At 45.1% G+C, this 19,943-nt stretch overlaps 1 protein-coding gene across 1 annotated transcript in view; it reads right to left on the bottom strand.

Annotated features, from left to right (window-relative positions):
* Positions 1-809: 809 nt before the first annotated feature.
* The window catches only part of NRDE2 (NRDE-2, necessary for RNA interference, domain containing), a 40,623-nt gene continuing 21,489 nt past the window's right edge, over positions 810-19,943 (bottom strand). The window contains exons 6-12 of the mRNA XM_008593652.1: positions 19,194-19,599; positions 17,674-17,807; positions 13,465-13,585; positions 6,446-6,624; positions 3,719-4,105; positions 2,061-2,959; positions 810-927 (exon numbers count right to left, since the gene is read on the bottom strand). Coding sequence (XP_008591874.1) covers positions 897-927; positions 2,061-2,959; positions 3,719-4,105; positions 6,446-6,624; positions 13,465-13,585; positions 17,674-17,807; positions 19,194-19,599 — 2,157 coding nt within the window. The 3' untranslated portion in view covers positions 810-896. The remainder of the gene's footprint in view (positions 928-2,060; positions 2,960-3,718; positions 4,106-6,445; positions 6,625-13,464; positions 13,586-17,673; positions 17,808-19,193; positions 19,600-19,943) is intronic.

The raw sequence follows: 19,943 nt of genomic DNA, 5'->3' as shown, positions 1-19,943 counted from the left end.
TCATTCATTTCTGATGCCGACTTATGCCCCCAAGAACGTGGCCATTGTTCCTGGATGTGCAGATGAGCAGCTGTCCTGAGACAGTGTGCCCTGTCTCCCCCTAAGCCTTCAGCACATGCCCGCTCTCAGCGGTCAGAGAGGCACACCCAGATGAATTCTGGAATCTAAGACAGAAGTGAGCGGAAGGCCCAATCCTCCCCTAACCCCCAAATTACTATCTTTATCTCTTTACACATCCCAGGTCTGTCATATGTCAAATAGAAACGTTCAAATACTTTGAGTTTTGAGAATTTACCCGATGGAAATAATTAGATACATAAAATTTATGAATAAGGAAGGTCACTTCTGGCTTCTGAAGGTACAATATTCATTGGAGGTCACCTAGATGTGACTGAGTAGCTTTGAACTAAAATAGCGTGCAAGAGGCCTAGAAAACTTTCTAAAACGACATGCAACTTGACAGTAGATGATTACAGTAAATGAGGCCCATCCAACAGCAGGCCTTTAACCCAGGACCAGGCCAATTCACAGACTCCGTGAAGCCAAAGTACCACCTTTCAGTCCGTACACTCACATTCACAAATTATGCAACCTGCAACCACTTCCCAAATCCTAAGAGACCTGACATTATTCCACCAGGGTTCCCGTAGGATTAACCAATGCCAGATGGTGTGGGATAAAAATACAGCCCTCCTTGCTTCCCCACAAAAGGGCCCTGGACACCTACACTTCCCACTTATGAAGGAAGAAGCAGAACTCTGCGTAACAAGAAAAAGTCTACATATTTTCTCACCAAAAACTTCAAATACATCCTCCACAGTAAGGGGCACTGGCTGCCACTGTCATTCCGCAATGCACTTTCAAACAGGGCTTTGATGCGATGTGTTAAGCCGGTCTCAGGAATCGTGGCGTGGATCTCTCTGCCATCTACCCTGCAAGGAAAAGGCTCATGTAACTCTGACACGAGTTCTCTCACCCAACATGACAGCAGGAAGAGACCATGATGACAAGTGTCAGCAACAACTGGATCAGAGTGTCAGGGGAGTGTGTCCCTCGGTGTGTGAGCACAGTGGTGCCAACTGCAGGTGTGATGTGGCTGCTCTGAGGCCAGAGGAAGGCTGGGTCCAGGGTTCTGTGGGGTCTACACCTGCTGAGTCTGTCTACAAGTCTCAGGCAAACTCTTTGCTTTTATGTTTTCTAAAGAAACCTACCCTTTAATCAGCAGAAGGCAAATTCTATTTTAAGGGAAGGAAAGATCTTTCAATTTAAAGTAGACATAGTTAAGACTTACATGGAGTGAATGAAACACCCCATGGAAGACATAAAAAAAGAGTAAAGGGAAATACTACTCAAAGGCAATTCTACATAACTTAGAAGGCCAGAGTGAAGCAAGAGCAAAGACTCCAGAAGGAACGATGATGCCTAAGCTATTGTGTCCCTAGACTAACTTTCACATATAAAACCCTATATCAAAAAATGATATTTAAAATGTGCCGCTGTTATCACTAGTAATACTGATAGAAGCTACCAATTATTAACCAGTCTTTGTGCCGAGCACTTTCCTCACTGACCCCTCAGAGCGACCCTGAGGTAGGTTCTTTAATTATTCCCATTTGACAGAAGAACCTGTTAGAGAGGTGAAGTGACTTGCCCTAGGTCACTCAGCCACGAAGTGGCACAGCTGGCAATGGAATACAGAGAAGGGAACCCCAGAGCCTGTGCTTTTAACCATATGCTTTTGTCATAGTTTCTCAGATACCTGATGGTGTGACAGTCACCACCCATGCATACCAGAAGCAACATGCAGACTCCCCTTCTAGAACCATGGCCTAGGAAGACAGCCACCAAAGCCTCTAAGGAAAGATGTTGCTACCTTGTAAGCATCTTGCTCATCTTTCCACATGTTATTCTACAACACCTAGAGCACCCGCATGCAGCAGGTGTTCCGGGCACTGTGCAGTGTCCACTTCTGTATTCCTGAGACCTAGCAAGCCAGCGGGAATGCGGCGAGCATTCCACAGGGGCTTGTGGAACACATGAACAAGACGGCCTGTGATTACCTCTGAACCATTTCCACCAGTCTTTTCCTCATTTTCTCAGCTTCAATTGCAAACAACCAAGGCTCCAAGGGTTTGGTAGACCTCGTGATTGCATCGAAGAATCTTCTGGTCTTGCTGGCACTGTGGGACTTACTGTGAATCTGTACATATGACCTCCAAAGAACCTGGTTGCCCGGATACAACTTTAAAGCCTCTGAGAATGCCTCTCGCACAGGGGTGAGAGGGTAAACACTGACTTTCATGTGAAATCGCAGCAGACTCATGTGCAGCAGAGTGACAGTTTCGAGAATACTGGTCAAACGCTGGGAGGTGAAAACAGAGTCCTTCAGTTTTGCAAATACCTGCTCGGATATCTGCACAGCAGCATCAATCCCTTTGGTCAAATACTGGAAAAACATAAAGCATTTGACCAAGCTAACTAGACGGTTTAATGAATTGGTGGGAGGTGGATCAGAGACACAGCTCTCACTCAAACAGCCCTGCAACGCGTGCTCGTAAGCCTTTCGAGCTTTCAAAATGTGAACAGCCAAGACCTGCCCAGTGTAGGGTCCGTAGGGACTGCTCTCAGTCAGTCTGGTCAGTATATGAACGGCTCGGGCTGCAGTGCCCCTTCTCAAGTCAGGCTCCAGCTCCACCTCCAGCTGGGCATAGAGCAGACTGAGCTCACATAGTTCGTGGTCCTGCAGTTCTTTGCTTCCTGCCATGCTTAGTGCTATGTCAAAAACTTTTCTGGCGTCCTCTATGTTGCCCATCAACCACTCCAGATGTGCATACTGCTTCCAGAGACAAAAGTTGTTGCAGTTTTCTGGCTCCTTAAGGAGATTCTTGGCTAGTTTTTTGCAGTTCTTCCCCTGTGACTTTAATCTCTTCTTGCTTTTAGTCTGCAGACACCAAATGACCTACAGGCAGAAAGAGAAGAACGAAACCAAGTGCTCTGTAATTTTAAACCTATCCCTTTGTACTGCCACATTTAGAAAGCGCTGACGGCACAAAGGCGCCTATACTTTGTCATACGTTTGTAAACACTGAGGCTCTCTGAGTGAGAAATCAGGACTTTACCAGACACAGGTGCCCCAAAATCCAGGGTTCCACCATAAATCTCAATAAACAAGGCTGATATACTCCAGATGTTCTTCCTCAAAGACACGTGGCCACCAAATTTCATCAGAGACACTATTTTAATACAACCTGGTGTGTGCGAAGCTTTAGAACCTTGAGTGGTAAGAGTCAATACTAACTAGTGGCCAGCAGAGGGCAGAAGAGTCAATCCAGACTAATTTTTATTAGATATAAAGAGCAGGATCAGTAAGTAGCTTATTTTATCTATTTTAATAAACCCACAAATCCTCTAACCCTGCTTAAGTTTAAGCTTGTTCTTAACATTAACTGCTCACATAATCACAGGCATCTGGTAATGCCAGACTCAACACCATAAACAGCTCCAGTGTCATTGAGGCAGATGAACTAACTCCTGCCTTCCTCCTCGTCACTCTGGTCCCTTTGAGGACCAAACACACATGAGGTGCCTTCAGGAGTCACTGAAGGAGGAGGTGCTTGGCACAGTTCCCAGAGGAGCACTCAGAGCCTTGCAATCCTACTCATAAACACTGCACAAGATGAAAAGTCCCCAAACACAGGGAGGAGGAGGCTGGAGTTACCTTTGCAATCTCATACTGTAACCAGAGGAAGCAGAGCTGAGACTTTTCCTTGCCCAAAAACAAAGGCATGACAAGATGAAAGAGGTTGCGGATGAAGTCCTCGCCCTCTCGATTGTGACCCCTGGTCCAGCATGGACAGCCCAATGGGTCCATGCGGCCAACACAGCTGATGCCAGAAAATGAAGGGCTGGAAAAAGTCAAGGGCTTTTCATCATAAAGTCCATTATCAAAGATGCTGTTCTCATCCATGGCCAGATAAAGGCAGGAGGCTGGAGGAATGAAGCCAGAAGGCACACCCAAGAACTGCAGAAAGGCCTCAATCAACCGGAACTGAAGATCTTGGCTGCAAAGTCTGATAAGAGATTGTCCAATATCATCAAACAACACCTGCAACCAAGACAAAACAAAATAACCCACTTAATGTTTGATACATCAATGATTTGATCAAATTTTTCCACTATTCTTTTTATGTAAATGTACTAAAGATTCAACATTATTCAAATTAAAATAAATTTTGCACAGACAGGAGCTAAGTTGTCTGCAAAATGCAAAAAAAAGCTAAAGTTCTTACAAGGCAACCCAAACAACTGAAGAAAAACTGTCAGCAGCCCTGTGGGGACATTAACATTTTTCACATACATAGGAATACTGGGAAGGAGGCAAGACACAAATAAGCTTAAACCAAAAGCTTTCAAAGTATCCTAATGGATTTGTAGAAAATCTAGAATCATGCTCACTTCTGAAAGCACACATAATTGCTTTTGTAGTTACTTTGATAAATTACAATTGTGAAAATTTATTTTAAGATGGAAGATAAGAACTCTACTATTTTGTGGTTTCTTTGGGGAAAATTGCTTTAGTAAATAAAAAATATTCTTTTTTTTTTCCTTTTTGTCTTTTTTCGTGACCAGTAACGGGATCGCAACCCTCAGTGTCGCACCCGTACCGCGACCGGCAACGGGATCGCAACCCTCGGTGTCGCGCCAGCACCGCACTCAACCAGTGAATGGACCGGTCTCTATATGGGATCCGAACCCTCGGCGGGAGCACCACTGCACTCCCAAGCACCGCACTCTACCAAGTGCACCACCGGGCCGGCCCAATAAAAACTATTCTCAAAAACAAATAAACAGCAGCAAAGTAAGAAGGAAACCACAAGAGCAATAGACCATGTTAAGAGCAACTGGAAGAGCCTAACACTAACTGTAAATGTTGATAGCTGATTTCATGTAATCATTTAAAAATGTAAAGCCAAGGAGCCTACCCTCTGTCTCAAGGTGCTGGTTATCTGATTGGTCTTTGTGGCTCTCAGCAAAGAGGAAATCAAAACATAAGCACAGTAAAATGGACTACCTGAAACTCAACTAATCAAAACTATCAATTAATCAGAAAGCTCTTTTCTCCCAGCTTTTGATTAGAGAAAAGGCTAAGCGACAAGAAATTGCTCACAGCAGCAGTCCGCTCCAGGAATCAGCTTCTGGAAGACTGCCGGAATGCTGGGCTTAGAGAACCAACTTCCAAAAGGGTGACTGAGACCTCTATAAAATCCTCAAACACCAAAAAAAAAAGAATCCCTCTCTTCTCTAAATATTCAGCTTCATCCAGGAAAGTGCCTCCCGTGCAGAGTCACCTCCTTGAGCATTCCAGTGAGCTGGCATTTTCCTTTCATTTGGCCCCTGTTTCCTGCCTAGAGATCACTTTTTTCTCTATCTCTATCCCCACTTCTCTGTATCCCAATTTCAGTCTGGCCACTCCACAGGGCCCTCCTCAAACAGTCCAGGCACTCTGCAGCCTTCCCTAGTTCTGATCCCTCTGCCCAGAGCAGATGTGCCAGCAAAGACTCCTTGGACATCCAAGAATATTAACTGAGCCCTCCCCACAGGATAATCATTGTTCTAGGCACTGGTGATACAGCAGTAAACAAGAGAGACAAAAACTCCCTACCTTCAGGACATCTAATTTGTAGGGAGGGTCACAGAGCATCGTTACTGTACGAACCTATCAGTGTGTACCCGTAACATGTCGTATGCCAAGCAACAGAGTTGGTATCTTGTGAAACCGGGTCAGTCCCAGATATCAAATAATTTCTTCCTTCATCTTAATTTAAAACCTCCAAAGCTGCTGGCCAGTAAACACAGAGAAGATGTACCAAATCACATAATGTCAGTAAAAGAGATAACATAAGTGAAGTGCCTGGCACACAACAGGTAGTTCCTTCTTCAGCAAGACAAGCTGCATGCTGACTGTCCTGATATGGACTCCACATCCAGTCCCTCTGGTCTTCCAGAGTCTGATCTACGTGCTACATCTTCATGGATCCAAGAGTGGGCTGGGGAAAGTGGACACGATTAACTCATCTAGGACAGTGATTCTAGGTTTTTAGAACCTGAGTGCACACAGTTCCACGTGAAAAATTACCTGAATAACCTGGAATATGATCTCCAGTGCAGTGACCATGACAGCCTACTCCCTTACTAGGGGCCAGGAACTATCTGGTCAAGTGTCTGTATGCTCCCCCATCACCAGTGGCCAATGAAATTTCTATCTCGATATTGGGCAGGAGGAAAATTTCCACAGACATGAACGGTGGCAGGCTGGCATCTCCTAAGCCAGCCAAGTGCTAAAGGAGCCCCAGCGACCTTCTTTCAGATAACCACAGCACAACAGGAATAGAAAGAAGAAAAAGCCCCCATGGTCAGCTTCCGTCCGGGAGTGGAGGATACTTGCCTGTCTCTCTGGGTCCTCACAGTCTTCCTCAGTTTGTTTCTTGGTCTTATCAGGGCGCCAGGGCCGCCAGTGTCTCTGGTCTCGGGAACGCTCAGCAGCCAGCCAGATCTGCCACCTGGGCAGAGTCTTGTCTCTTATCTCCTGGTGGTCATCCTCTTCTGGTTCATCATCATCCTCATCTAGAACAGAACAAAACCTCTAGCTCACCTTAGTCAGCAATCAAAACCACCATAATCACCCAATCGGCCTGCTTGGCCAAGTACTGTGTGGGCACCTGGAATGCCAAAATGAGTAACAGCCATGCCAGCCTTCTGGGGCACTTAGTGGCATTTAGGGACTCTCCTGTAATCAGTCAAGTTCCCAGGAAAAAACAGGCAGACAAGCTGATGAAATCATATGATTTTTAATGCTATCACAGCAATTAAAATTGGAACACGTATCCTAGAACAGTACTATCGAATAAAACTTTGTGCAATGATGAAAATGCTCTGTATCTGCATTGTCTAATATGGTAGCCACCAGCCACAGGTACCTTACTGGGCACTTGAGAGGTAGCTAGTAAAGGAACTGAATTCTTAATTTTATTTAATTTTAAATAGTCACACATGGCTAGAGACTACTGTATCAGATAACACAGATTTAAAATGCCAAATGACATTTAATGACAGCATTGGTTCAGATTTTCTTAGGTCATCAGAATTTTTAGCCAGTGGCAAAATAATTATGACCTATGCTCACTAGAAGTTGCTAAAAAAAAAAAAAAAAAGACAATTCAGGATATCCAATAATTGTATTTCAATGTTTCCTAGTTCTGAACATGCAGAATGGATAAGGAGAAAAGTCTCAGTTATCTGTAAAGTTCAATACTTAAAAATAAACAAATAGGGTATATAAAATGGTATAGCCACACAGGAAAAGTATGGCAGTTTCTAATAACACTAAACATGCACTTACCATAACTCTACACTTGGGCACTGATCCCAGAAAAATGAAAACCTACATTCACACAAAACCTAGACACTAATGCTCACGGCAGCTTTATTAGCAATAGTCAGAAACTGGAAGCTGCCCAAATGTCCTACATTAGAAGAGCAGTACATCTTACAACCAGGCCTTGGGGCCCACCCAGGAACCCGGGCTACGGAGTCGGGAACTGGACCTCTCTCCCACAACCAGGAACACCACGCCAGCGCCTTGGGGCCCACCCACAGTCCCGGGGCATGGAGAAGGGGACCGGACCACCCTCTCACAACCAGGCACACCATACCAGCACCTTGGGCCCCGCCCAGGAACCCAGAGCATGGAGAAGGGGATCAGACCACCCTCCCACAACCAGGCACTCTGAGACAACGCCTTGGAGCCCACTAGGGACCCGGGGTATGGAGTCAGGGACCAGACCACCCTCCCACAACCAGTCACTCTGAGACAACGCCTTGGAGCCCACTAGGGACCCGGGGTATGGAGTCAGGGACCAGACCACCCTCCCACAACCAGGCACAACATGCCAGCACCTCGGAGCCCACCCAGGGACCTGGGGCATGGAGAAGAGGACTGGACCTCTCTCCCAAAACCAGGCACACCAAGCCAGCACCTCGGGGCCCCCCCACAGTCCCAGGGCATGGAGAAGGGAACCGGACCACCCTCTCACAACCACGCACACCATGCCAGCACCTCAGAGCCCACCCAGGGACCCAGGGCATGGAGAAGGCGACCGGACCTCTCCCCAGCAACCAGGCACACCAAGCCAGCACCTTGGGTCCCACCCAGTGACCCAAGGCATGGAGCCAGGAACCAGAACCTCCTCCCACGACAAGGCACAGCACACTAGTTCCTCAGGGCCCCCCCAGAGACCCGAGGCAAGGCGAAGGGGACTGGACCTCTGTCCCACAATGAGGGACACGGTGCCAGCACCTCAGGGACTGCCCGGCCCAGAGGTATGCAGAAGGGGACTGGACCCTCCTCCCACACCAGGCACAAAATGCCAGCACTTTGGGGCCCACCTGGGTACCAGAGGCATGGAGAAGGGGACTGGACCCTCCTCCCACAACCAGGCACACTGCAGCAGTACCTCAGGGCCCACCCAGGAACGCAGGACATGGAGAAGGGGACTGGACCCCTCTCCCACAACCAGGCACATGGTGCCAGTGCCTTGGGGCCTGCCCAGTGACCAGACGCATGGAGAAGGGGACCAAACACACCCCACAACCAGGCATACCGCCAGTGCCAAGGAGCATGCCAAAAACAGCACCTCCACGTGGGTGGCCCACCACAGCCACCACAATAACCATGGCTGCTGCAAAAGCGGCTAGACACCACAACCACCACGCAGATGGCCCAGCAACCATTGGAGTGCATTCACACAAGAAGAGTCACCAGCAGAGACAAAGAAAAGAAGAGGATGTCTCTTTCCACAAAATCCATTTTAGAGTGACAGAAAGAAGCATCTGCTCTATGATAATAGTGGGGGACCTGATCACATCTCTCAGCATTGGACAGATCATCTAGGCAACAAGTTAACAGAGTAACCATTATTCTTTCAGAAGGAGAGAAGAAATCTAGGGCAATTAGAGGGGGGAGGGGGAGAAAATGGGGGAAGGGGAGAGGTTGGATAAGGGGCATAAAGAATAATTACGATTTGTAACAATATATATGCTAGTAATATTGATTTAATCAACATATCTCAATGTTCAACCCAAAAAATATGTATAATCGATTTTGATTCAATAAATAAAATAAATTTAAAAAAAAAAAAAAGGAAGAAGAGCAGTACAACAAACTACGGTATGTCTACACCACCAGACAGCAATAAAAATGAACAAACTATAGATACACACAACAATTTTTATGTGTCTCAGGGGAATTATGCTGCATGAGAAAAAGCCAACTTCAAGTTACCATAAAGCAAGTGTTGCCAAGAAGTGGGGAACAGGACCCCTTGTGCATTGAAGTAGGAATGCAAAATGGTGCAGCCACTGTGAAAAACAGTCTGGTAGTTCCTCAAAAAATTAAACAGAATTACCATACGATCGGGCAATTGCACTTCTGGATATACAGTCGTCCCTCAGTACCCGTGGGGGACTGGTTCCAGGTCCTCCCTCGGATACCAAAATCCACAGATGCTCAAGTCCCTGATAAACACCATTTGCATATAACCTATGCACACCCTCCTGTATACTTTAAAGCATTGCTAGATTACTTATAATATCTAATACACTGTAAATACTATGTAAATCATAGGGGTAATGTATTGTTTAGGGAATGATGACAAGAAAAAAAGTCTGTACGTGTTCAATACGGACGCTTTTTTTTTCAAATATTTTGACCTGCGGTTGACTGCATCCATAGATGTGGAAGGCCAGCTGTATACCCAAAAGAACTGAAAGCAAGCACTTAAAGAGACATTGTGCACCATGTGCGCAGCAGCATTATTCACAACTGCCAAAAGTGAAGCAACCCGTGTCTGACAGATGAGCGCATAACAAAATGTGGTCTATACCTACAGCGGAATATTATTCAGCCTTAAAAAGGAATGAAATTCTGACACATGCTACAACATCCACAAATCTTAAAGACACTATGCAAAGTGGAATAAACCAGTCACAATAGAACAAATACTATATGACTCCTCCTTTATGGGTATCCTAGAGTAGTCGAATTCATAGAGACAGAAAGCAGAGTGGTGGCTGCCAGGGCTGGGGGCAGGGGGTGGAATACGGAGTTAGACTTTTTTTTTTTTTTTGTCTTTTTTCGTGTCCGGCAACGGATCGCAACCTTCAGTGTTGCGCCCGGACCGGGACCGGGACCGGCAACAGGATTGCAACCCTCAGTGCTGCACCCGCACCTCGCTCAGCCAGTGAGCGGGAACCGGTCTGTATGTGGGATCCGAACCCTCGGCGGGAGCGCTACCGCGCTCCCAAGCGGCGCACTGTAGCAGTGCGCCACCGGGCTGGCCCGGGAGTTAGACTTTAATGGGTGCAGAGTTTCAGTTGGGGAAGATGAAAAGGTTATGGAGATGGACAGAGGTAACGGCTGTAAGACACTGTGAATGTACGTAACGTCAGTGAACTGTACACTTAAAAATGGTTAAAATGGTAAATTTTATGTTGTGTATATTTTACAACTAAAAACATTTTGTTGAAAAAAGTTATATACCATATGTTTCCATTTATATAACATTGGTGAAACAACTGAATAATAGAGATGGAGAACAGATTAGTTGGTTCCCAGGGTTTAAGGTAGGGGTGTGTGGCTAAAAAGAGGTAGCACGAGGTGGCCTTGTGGTGATGAAACAGTTCTGTATCTTGACTGCAACGGTAATTACACAAAGCTACACACGTGATAAAACTGCCTAGTACTATATAAACACACACACACACACACACACACACAAGCACGCACATGCGCGCATGTAAAACTGCTGAAATGTGAATAAACGCTGCAGATTGTACCACTGTACCAATGTCAGTTCTCTGGCTGTGATACTATACTACAGCACTACCACGGGGGACGGTAGGTGAAGGGCACACAAAATCTCTCTGTACTTTTATTTTCAACTTCTTGTGAGTCTATAAGGTTTTTTTAGGAAAACCCAAATAATTTAAATGCATAATGTATATATTAGCATTTTAAACCCAATATTCTGCCTAAACATTCTGAGTTTCTCGAAGAAGAAAACTAAAATTTAACTATCACCTTCTTCTAAAGATAAATATTTTTTTTCTTGGCAGCTGACCAGTATGGAATCTGAACCCTTGACCTTGGTGTCACCAGCACCATTGCTCTCCAAGTGAACTAACCAGCCGGCCCTAAACATCTGTATTTAAAGCAATCCTTTAATCATTCTGAAAAACTCTTATCATAGAGAAATTACCCGAGAGTCATATCAGACTTAGATACCTGAATTTATTGCATTAAGAATTCAAAAGCTTACATGGTTTCGGACAGGCATGCATATGTAACAATTACAGACTAACAGGAAGTGAGGGCAAGAGAGAAGAAATAAGCTACCTCAGAATGCATGATAAAATCCCAACTACCCTCTAAATGCCAACCTTGTCAGAATGACGAGAACTTAAAAACAAAAAATTGTTATCAACTAGTTTTCTACAAACAAGAAAACTTTCAACCCTTCTTTTCACTCTGCTAGTTTTCTGGAGGACTCTCATTAAATTCATTGGACAGAAATTCATTAAGTTCAGTAGAAGATTCTCTATAATGGAAATGTATGGAAAGCTTACAGGGCATGTAAGTACCAACACACATCTCTCACTTGATATTAAAAATCAAGATTTTGATATCTGTATTACCTTTCTGAGAAAACTAACTTTACATGTGATTATGAGTGACCATTAGACACTGCACCCTTATCAGAGAAGTAATGTTAACTTAGTCTGTGGACACTGCTTTGAGAATTCTATCTTATCATCACAGAAATGCAGAATATGGCAAACTTTATAATATAGATACCATGCACTGTAGCAGACTCACTCCTTAACAAAAACAAATAAATAAAAACAAAAAACCAGCCTAAAAACACAGACCCGTGCTGAATCAGTCACTCAGACGAAGAGTTAATGCTAAGACTTCTGTTTTTGGGTGCCTGTGGACCCAGTGGTTAACAGTGCAATCCCAACTTCCATTGAGCCATGCATGTTGTTTTTCCTCACATATAAAAACCACCTGTTAGCCTGAAAAACAGTTTCAGTTCTTTTCAGAAAAGAACGCTCAAGGAAAATCTAAGCAGCTGTGTCCCCCACAGCCCAGGTGAGTCATGATCACCACCTGATAGCACTGCCCAGAGCAAAGTTACCTCCGAACACCTGACGGGCCCCTCCCCTTCCTTAGCGGTATCAGAGATGCCACCTGGCCCAGAGCTCTGACCTACCATGCAGACAGTACCTAATCCAAAGTTTTCATTCTGCAGATGAAGAACCAAGGCCCAGAAAGGTCACACCTGTGAGATGAGGCTCGCTGAGTGTCAGCAAGGAGCCAGTGTCCTGAGTCCCTTTCCATCACTCTTTCCCCCTGGTACTTTCAACAAAACAGCCGGCCTGGCAGATCCCCCTTTATGCTGGATCTGTCTTTCAGGAGTGAAGCAGTTCCTAAACATCTAAGAGCTGCTCTGGCCAATACGTAGCCATTAATATGTGGCTATCAAGCACTTGAATAGTGCCTAGTCTAAATTGAGATGTGCTACAAGTGTAAAATTCACACCAGATTTCAGAGCTACTATGAAAAAAAAGAACCTAAAATATCTCCTTAATAATTTCTAAATATTGATTACATGCTGAAATGATAATGCTTTCATATATTAGGTTAAATAAACTTTATCTGTCTCTTTTTACTTTTTCTATATGGCTACTAGACAATTTGAAATACCCATGTGCTTGCATTATATTTCTACTGGACAGCTCTCTGTTAGACTGTAAATCTGGAAAGTGCTTTGGGGTCATTAAGAATGATAGTTATATAAATGCTAGTTAATAATCATTTTTTTATATTTCTACTGGACAGCTCTCTGTTAGACTGTAAATCTGGAAAGTGCTTTGGGGTCATTTAGAATGATAGTTATATAAATGCTAGTTAATAATCATTTTGTAACACTCCTAAAAAGGCAAGTATTTTTTAAAGGATCTATTGATCTGCACATTGCCAAGAAAACAAAAAGACTATCTCAAATACACACTAAAAAAGAAAGGCGGGTGGAGAAGGTTAGCTGCAAGATTACTTCTTCAGGAGCAACCTATAAAAGGAAAAAGGAAAATTACTTCCTCTGGAAAGAAACTCTCAAATCCTCAGAGTATTGTGTATTGAAGGAACGGGAAATCAACTGCTTCAAAGCCTCTAAGGGAAAGAAAGTCTATTCTCCCATGACATCTACTTAATGTATTTCTGACATTTTGTTTGTACAATGTTCTTAAGCTACTGATAAATAGCTTATACAGATAAATAATCACAAAGATGTAAAAAGACATTCCAGAAGAAAAAGGCAGACACATATTTGCTGAGAGGTGCCTTACCTGGGTTGACGACCACCCAGCCACCCTGCTCCTGCTGGTGCATCCACGCTCTCCAGCCTCGCGCTCCCTTCTCCCCAGCCCGGGGCTCTCCACTGTCCCAAAAGGGCTCAAAGAATTCCACCTGTTGAGATTTAAAAATGGACATTAGGCCTAACTTGTACAAAACTGCTGAGTCACTGGGCAAAATAAGTGCTGGTGGACACAGAGTTTATGATTCTTGAAATCATGCTTGCCATCAGTGTTTGAAATAGATACATGATACATACCCCAAAGTAGGAAAAAAAAAAAAATCTAGTGTGGTAGGCGGCCTCCAAGACAGCCCACCAGGACCCCACCCCTGCCCAGTGGTATTCACACTCTTGAATGTGGGCTGGACCTAGTGACTTCTTCTAACAGAATATGGCAAAAGTGATGGGATGACCCTTCTGAGATTAGGTTATAAAAGACTGGCCAAGGTTCAGCAAGAAGGGCTGCAGCTGGATAGAAGAGGAGTGGTCGCCCAATTCTGATCCTGCTAGGCCAGCCTAACCAAGGATGGTGGCACTGCCAGCTCCCCTAATGCCACTGGGCTCCATACCTGATCCTTTAAGCTACATTGCTTTCAAGACCTTTTGAGGGGAAAGGGATTCAAAGTTTCAACAAGACAGACTGTGAGCTCTTAAGGGCACAACCACATCTTAAGTATCTATATTCCTAACACCTGGTACAGTGCTCAACACATAGTAGAGACTCAATAAATGCCTGTTGGCACAGATCTTGTGATCCCGTTACCAGTCAGTAAAAAAGACAAAAAAAAAAAAAAAAGGAAGGGCCGGCCTGGGGGCGCACTGCTACAGTGCGCCGCTTGGGAGCACGGCGGCGCTCCCGCCCGAGGGTTCGGATCCCATGTGGAGACGGGTTCCCGCTCACTGGCTGAGCGCTTGTGATCCCGTTACCAGTCAGTAAAAAAGACAAAAAAAAAAAAAAAGGAAGGGCCGGCCTGGGGGCGCACTGCTACAGTGCGCCGCTTGGGAGCACGGCGGCGCTCCCGCCCGAGGGTTCGGATCCCATGTGGAGACGGGTTCCCGCTCACTGGCTGAGCGCTTGTGATCCCGTTACCAGTCAGTAAAAAAGACAAAAAAAAAAAAAAAGGAAGGGCCGGCCTGGGGGCGCACTGCTACAGTGCGCCGCTTGGGAGCACGGCGGCGCTCCCGCCCGAGGGTTCGGATCCCATGTGGAGACGGGTTCCCGCTCACTGGCTGAGCGCTTGTGATCCCGTTACCAGTCAGTAAAAAAGACAAAAAAAAAAAAAAAGGAAGGGCCGGCCTGGGGGCGCACTGCTACAGTGCGCCGCTTGGGAGCACGGCGGCGCTCCCGCCCGAGGGTTCGGATCCCATGTGGAGACGGGTTCCCGCTCACTGGCTGAGCGCTTGTGATCCCGTTACCAGTCAGTAAAAAAGACAAAAAAAAAAAAAAAGGAAGGGCCGGCCTGGGGGCGCACTGCTACAGTGCGCCGCTTGGGAGCACGGCGGCGCTCCCGCCCGAGGGTTCGGATCCCATGTGGAGACGGGTTCCCGCTCACTGGCTGAGCGCTTGTGATCCCGTTACCAGTCAGTAAAAAAGACAAAAAAAAAAAAAAAGGAAGGGCCGGCCTGGGGGCGCACTGCTACAGTGCGCCGCTTGGGAGCACGGCGGCGCTCCCGCCCGAGGGTTCGGATCCCATGTGGAGACGGGTTCCCGCTCACTGGCTGAGCGCTTGTGATCCCGTTACCAGTCAGTAAAAAAGACAAAAAAAAAAAAAAAGGAAGGGCCGGCCTGGGGGCGCACTGCTACAGTGCGCCGCTTGGGAGCACGGCGGCGCTCCCGCCCGAGGGTTCGGATCCCATGTGGAGACGGGTTCCCGCTCACTGGCTGAGCGCTTGTGATCCCGTTGCCGGTCCCGGTCCGGTACAGGCGCGACACTGAGGGTTGCGATCCGTTGCCGGGCATGAAAAAAGACAAAAAGGAAAAAAAAATTAGTCGTCGGGCCGGCCCGGTGGCACACTGCTACAGTGCGCCGCTTGGGAGCACGGCGGCGCTCCCGCCGAGGGTTCGGATCCCACATACAGACCGGCCGCTCACTGGCTGAGCGAGGTGCAGGAGCAACACCGAGGGTTGTGATCCCGTTGCCGGTCGCGGTCCGGTACAGGCGCGACACTGAGGGTTGCGATCCGTTGCCAGTCACGAAAAAAGACAAAAAAAAGGAAAAAAAAAAAAGCAGTAGTGATTACTAACTTCCTTTATGGGCCGGCCCTGTGGCTCACTCGGGAGAGTGCGGTGCTGATAACACCAAGGCCAAGGGTTCGGATCCCACATAGGGATGGCCGGTTGGCTCACTGGGTGAGCATGGGGCTGACAACACCAAGTCAAGGGTTAAGATCCCCTTACCGGTCATCTTTTTAAAAAATAAATAAATAAATAAATTTTTTAAAAAAAGGAAAAGCTCTCGTACAAAACCTTCTGAAGAGGACAAGCAGACTTCCCATGGGCACACCATAGTCCAGGAGCCACAGGATTATCCAGCCTGAGCCCCAGGCAGCACCACACATGCCTGGAAGAGCTCAGTCTCCAGGAGTCAGGGGAGGTGAACGTCCTGACATGGGCTCTGTAGTCTGAGTGCATGTCAGTTAATCTCTGGAAGGGGCTCTGGGAAGACTACACTCCCTCCTATAGGTTTTACTCTCGTAAGAGTTACGGAAGAAAGTGCACTCAGGGGCCGGCCCAGTGGCGCACTGGATAGTGCGCCGCTTGGGAAGCGCGGCGGCGCTCCCGCCCGAGGGTTCGGATCCCACATACAGACCGGTTCCCGCTCACTGGCTGAGCGAGGCGCGGGGGCGACACTGAGGGTTGCGATCCCGTTGCCGGTCCCGGAAAAAGACAAAAAAAAAAAAAAAAAGAAAGAAAGTGCACTCAGGAAAAAGACAGGCATTTTTTGTAAACAGTGTGATAAATGATTATGATCAATTTGTTTATTCCACAGAAATTCAGACCAGTAATTTAAGACTCTGCCTGTTTTAAGTTATGCTACTACATTTACAGTAACGAAGTCTCTCAGTTACAGAAGCAATACGGAATATTGTTAAAGCAGCAGCTTCATCTCAAAGCTGTCAAGGTAAATGCTTTGGAAATACATGTGCCGTTAGTATTTAAAACCCCAAGAATGTGGATCTAGGTCTCTCAACACCCTAGAGCAGCGGTCCTTGATGTGCCAGTCATGGGCAGAGCCCTACCACCCATCAGTAACTGCTCTCATCATAGACAGTGAGTCTCAGTAAAGGGGTGGGGATAAGAAAGATTCTGATCCTGACCCACAATACTCCTTAGAGTCAGCTAAGAATCACTTCTGTAGCATAGCACCTTCTTAAAATATCAAAAAGTGTCTTAAAATTACTTTGTTGTCTGGCTTAGTAATAATCAGTTATACCAATATGAACTGGTATAAATAATTCTTTAACACAATTTTGTGTCATGATAAAAACGGTCTTTACTGGAAATTCATGAAATTTCCACATGATGGAGGGAGACCTTTGCCTCTCAAAAAAGACTTTTGACGTTTCACCACCAATTCAGATATTCTGTTCCTCTTCCACCAGTCTCTTTGCAGAGTAGGAAACTCAATGTTCTTCAGTGGAAAAAGAGAAAAGACAGGTTTTCTTATAAGCACAGCTCTATGATATGATTTTTTTTATTGCTTCACATAACAAAATTCGCTTGTTATATAAAGGATTAACCCCTCCCCCATTAGGATCTGTGATGACAAAGTGACATGTAATTTCATGTGAAACTCTAGCAAAAATTATATGTAACGGAAAGGTTAATTGGGAAAGTGACACAAGACCCAGATTAGAATGCATAAGGGTGGGAGAGAGTGACGCGTCGTTTACAATAGCATGACAACTGTTTTCCTTACTGCTGAGGATATCTGACATTTAAACAGGGCTACAGTAAGAAAGAAAGGACATCAGTGAGTATTTAAACTGGGGGCTGCAGGGGCATCTTCTTTCATCTGTCCACATTTCATTACTTTCATTATGGAATTCTCCTTGCAACACTGGACTATTTCTGAGAAATCCTCCTCAGCAGAACTGATACAAAGAAGGACATGATCTGTTAAAAATACTAACACTTCCCATTACCCACACCTCTCCCTCTCCCCACTCCTGGACAGACCATGTGAGTAGAGCTTAGCACCTGTGCTTTGGTAGGCAGATCTTTCACACTGTCAGGTTTGAAGAAAGTGAAGTCAACCATGGCCTGGAACAAAGAGATGGCCTTCTCAGAGTGGCCTGTCTGCCGCAGAAAGTGGCACTGCTGAAGAAAGAGTGCTGCAGACGGGAGAGCAAAGGGGAAGAATCCTTGGTGACACCATTTAAGGGAGAGAACGTAACTTCTTAAGACGTGCAATTAAACACTAAAAACATCTTTTCAAAGCTGTAATACATAAATGACTTAAAAGGACTCAACAGTATGGTAATCTAAGTATCGTTATTCTACAGTAATCTAAGGTATAGTTATTCTATAGGTAATCTAAGTATCGTTATTCTAATTTTTTTTGAAGAAACCATCACAGAATACAAATACTAACAATAAAAACTATATACAGTACATAAAAATAAGTCAAGAGGTTGGTCTGCATGTTGGCTATCAAATGCTCAACACTTATTACAAGAAAAATTTCAGGAAAAGGATGGGGGAGCAGATTTTTAACAGGAAGCAACGTCTGTGCTCAACTGATCACTAGGTGGCATTATTCACCAGCAACTTTCATCCTATGTTCAGAGTATGCAGTAAACAAATCAAGGTTCCATGTCTGAAAATTTCAGTTCTTCTTAACTGTGGCACAATTCCGTTTACTAAATAACATTAAACTATTTGAACACATCACAAATAATACCAAATATAAGACTCTTTACATCAGTGTAGTAAATGCTTATTATTTCTAGAGCAACATATTTATATCTTTAGATGCTAATGGTAGTACTCAATGGCAGGGGTTTCAATCAAATAAATGCCTGCTATGTGCCAGCGTCTGAAGTAGATTCACCATAATATTATCTCATTTAATGTGCACAACAGTCTAGTAAAGCAAGTATTATACTATTGTTGCTGATGGAGAAACTGGAGCTCAAACAGGTTAAGGAGTCACCACAGCAAATGAAGGAAAAACCCAGGATTCAAGCTCAAGCGTGATAACTCGCTGGCCCTTACATAACATGCTGCCTCCTACATCTAGTTACTGCCAAGATTTATATTCTAGGCTCTTTCAGGACACACCAAAAATGTTAACAGTATGATGATACCAATAACTTATCTCTCTGCAGTGGTTCTCAGTCAGTCAGGGCCTCTCCCGCACATTATTGCCTGAGACCCTATAACTGGTGAGACAAGTACAAGCACCTCAACCGATAAGGCCATTGACTGCCAAAGCAGTAAGAGACTTTGTTTACCTGGTTAACAGGTAGAAAAGCTGGAGCTTCTTGCTCACTGATATTTTCCTCACTCTACTGGCTCTAATACCCACCTCTACCCAACCCAGGAGCCATGAAGGGAATGTGTTATAATCAACAAAAGTCACAATACATTTTTAAAAATCAGTTCTACTTGACAATTTAGACTTTTTCTAGAATAAACCAAAAATAAATCCTCATTTTCAAGTAAAGCCAAAAGAAAGTATAACTCGTCCCACGTAACTGGATGTGGTACCTCCTTACCAAACATGGCCTCTTCCGTGCCAGGCAACGCAGGGTGAGACAAGATGCTGCCATCCTTAACAGCAGACAAAGTACTCAAGCACTTTCCATAAAGATTGTGAATTTTTGATACTGAAAAAGTGCTAAACTGGCTCTGGCAAAATAAAAGGTATTTCTGCCAAAGGGCTGTGTTATTGGGATGTAAAAATATCAGTTTCTGCCACTCTTTGAGCAGAGTGGGGGGCTCCCAGAACTCTGTGCAGAGCTTCAGCTTGGCAAGTTTCAGATCCACGCTGCTCTGGTTGCTCTCGATGGCCCGCTCCAGAATGGCCAGCTTCTTCTCCAGAATGAGCTTCAGGGACCTCTTCCGCTTTTCCTGCTCTCCTTCCTCGATGGCATACAGGCCAGGACTTTTCATGACCTCGTCCTCAACAACAAAAACACCAAGTTACAAATGCAGACAGAACTAGGGAATCCTCCGCGTTTCAACAGTAGATTTACTTACAACCCCCAGTGGGTTTTTACTTCTCAAAATGAACTGCTATTCAGACTTCCTTAAACCACTTGTTTATCACAATTCCTTTTAATGAAAACTTGGTTGCTAAGGTACCTGTGTCCCTTCGTATGTTTGATCTTGTGTGTATTTCACCTGATTGACCTGTCCACTCTGTCACTTTAAACTTAGAATTATGTGTCAATAACTAGCATACAATGCCTTTAAAACCTTTTCTTTTTTTTTTTTTTTTTTTTTTTTTTTTTTTTTTTTTTTTT

Source organism: Galeopterus variegatus, unplaced genomic scaffold (assembly GCF_000696425.1).
Source record: "Galeopterus variegatus unplaced genomic scaffold, G_variegatus-3.0.2 Scaffold9470, whole genome shotgun sequence".
NCBI lineage: Eukaryota > Metazoa > Chordata > Mammalia > Dermoptera > Cynocephalidae > Galeopterus > Galeopterus variegatus.
This window is presented reverse-complemented; position numbering and strand designations above follow the sequence as displayed.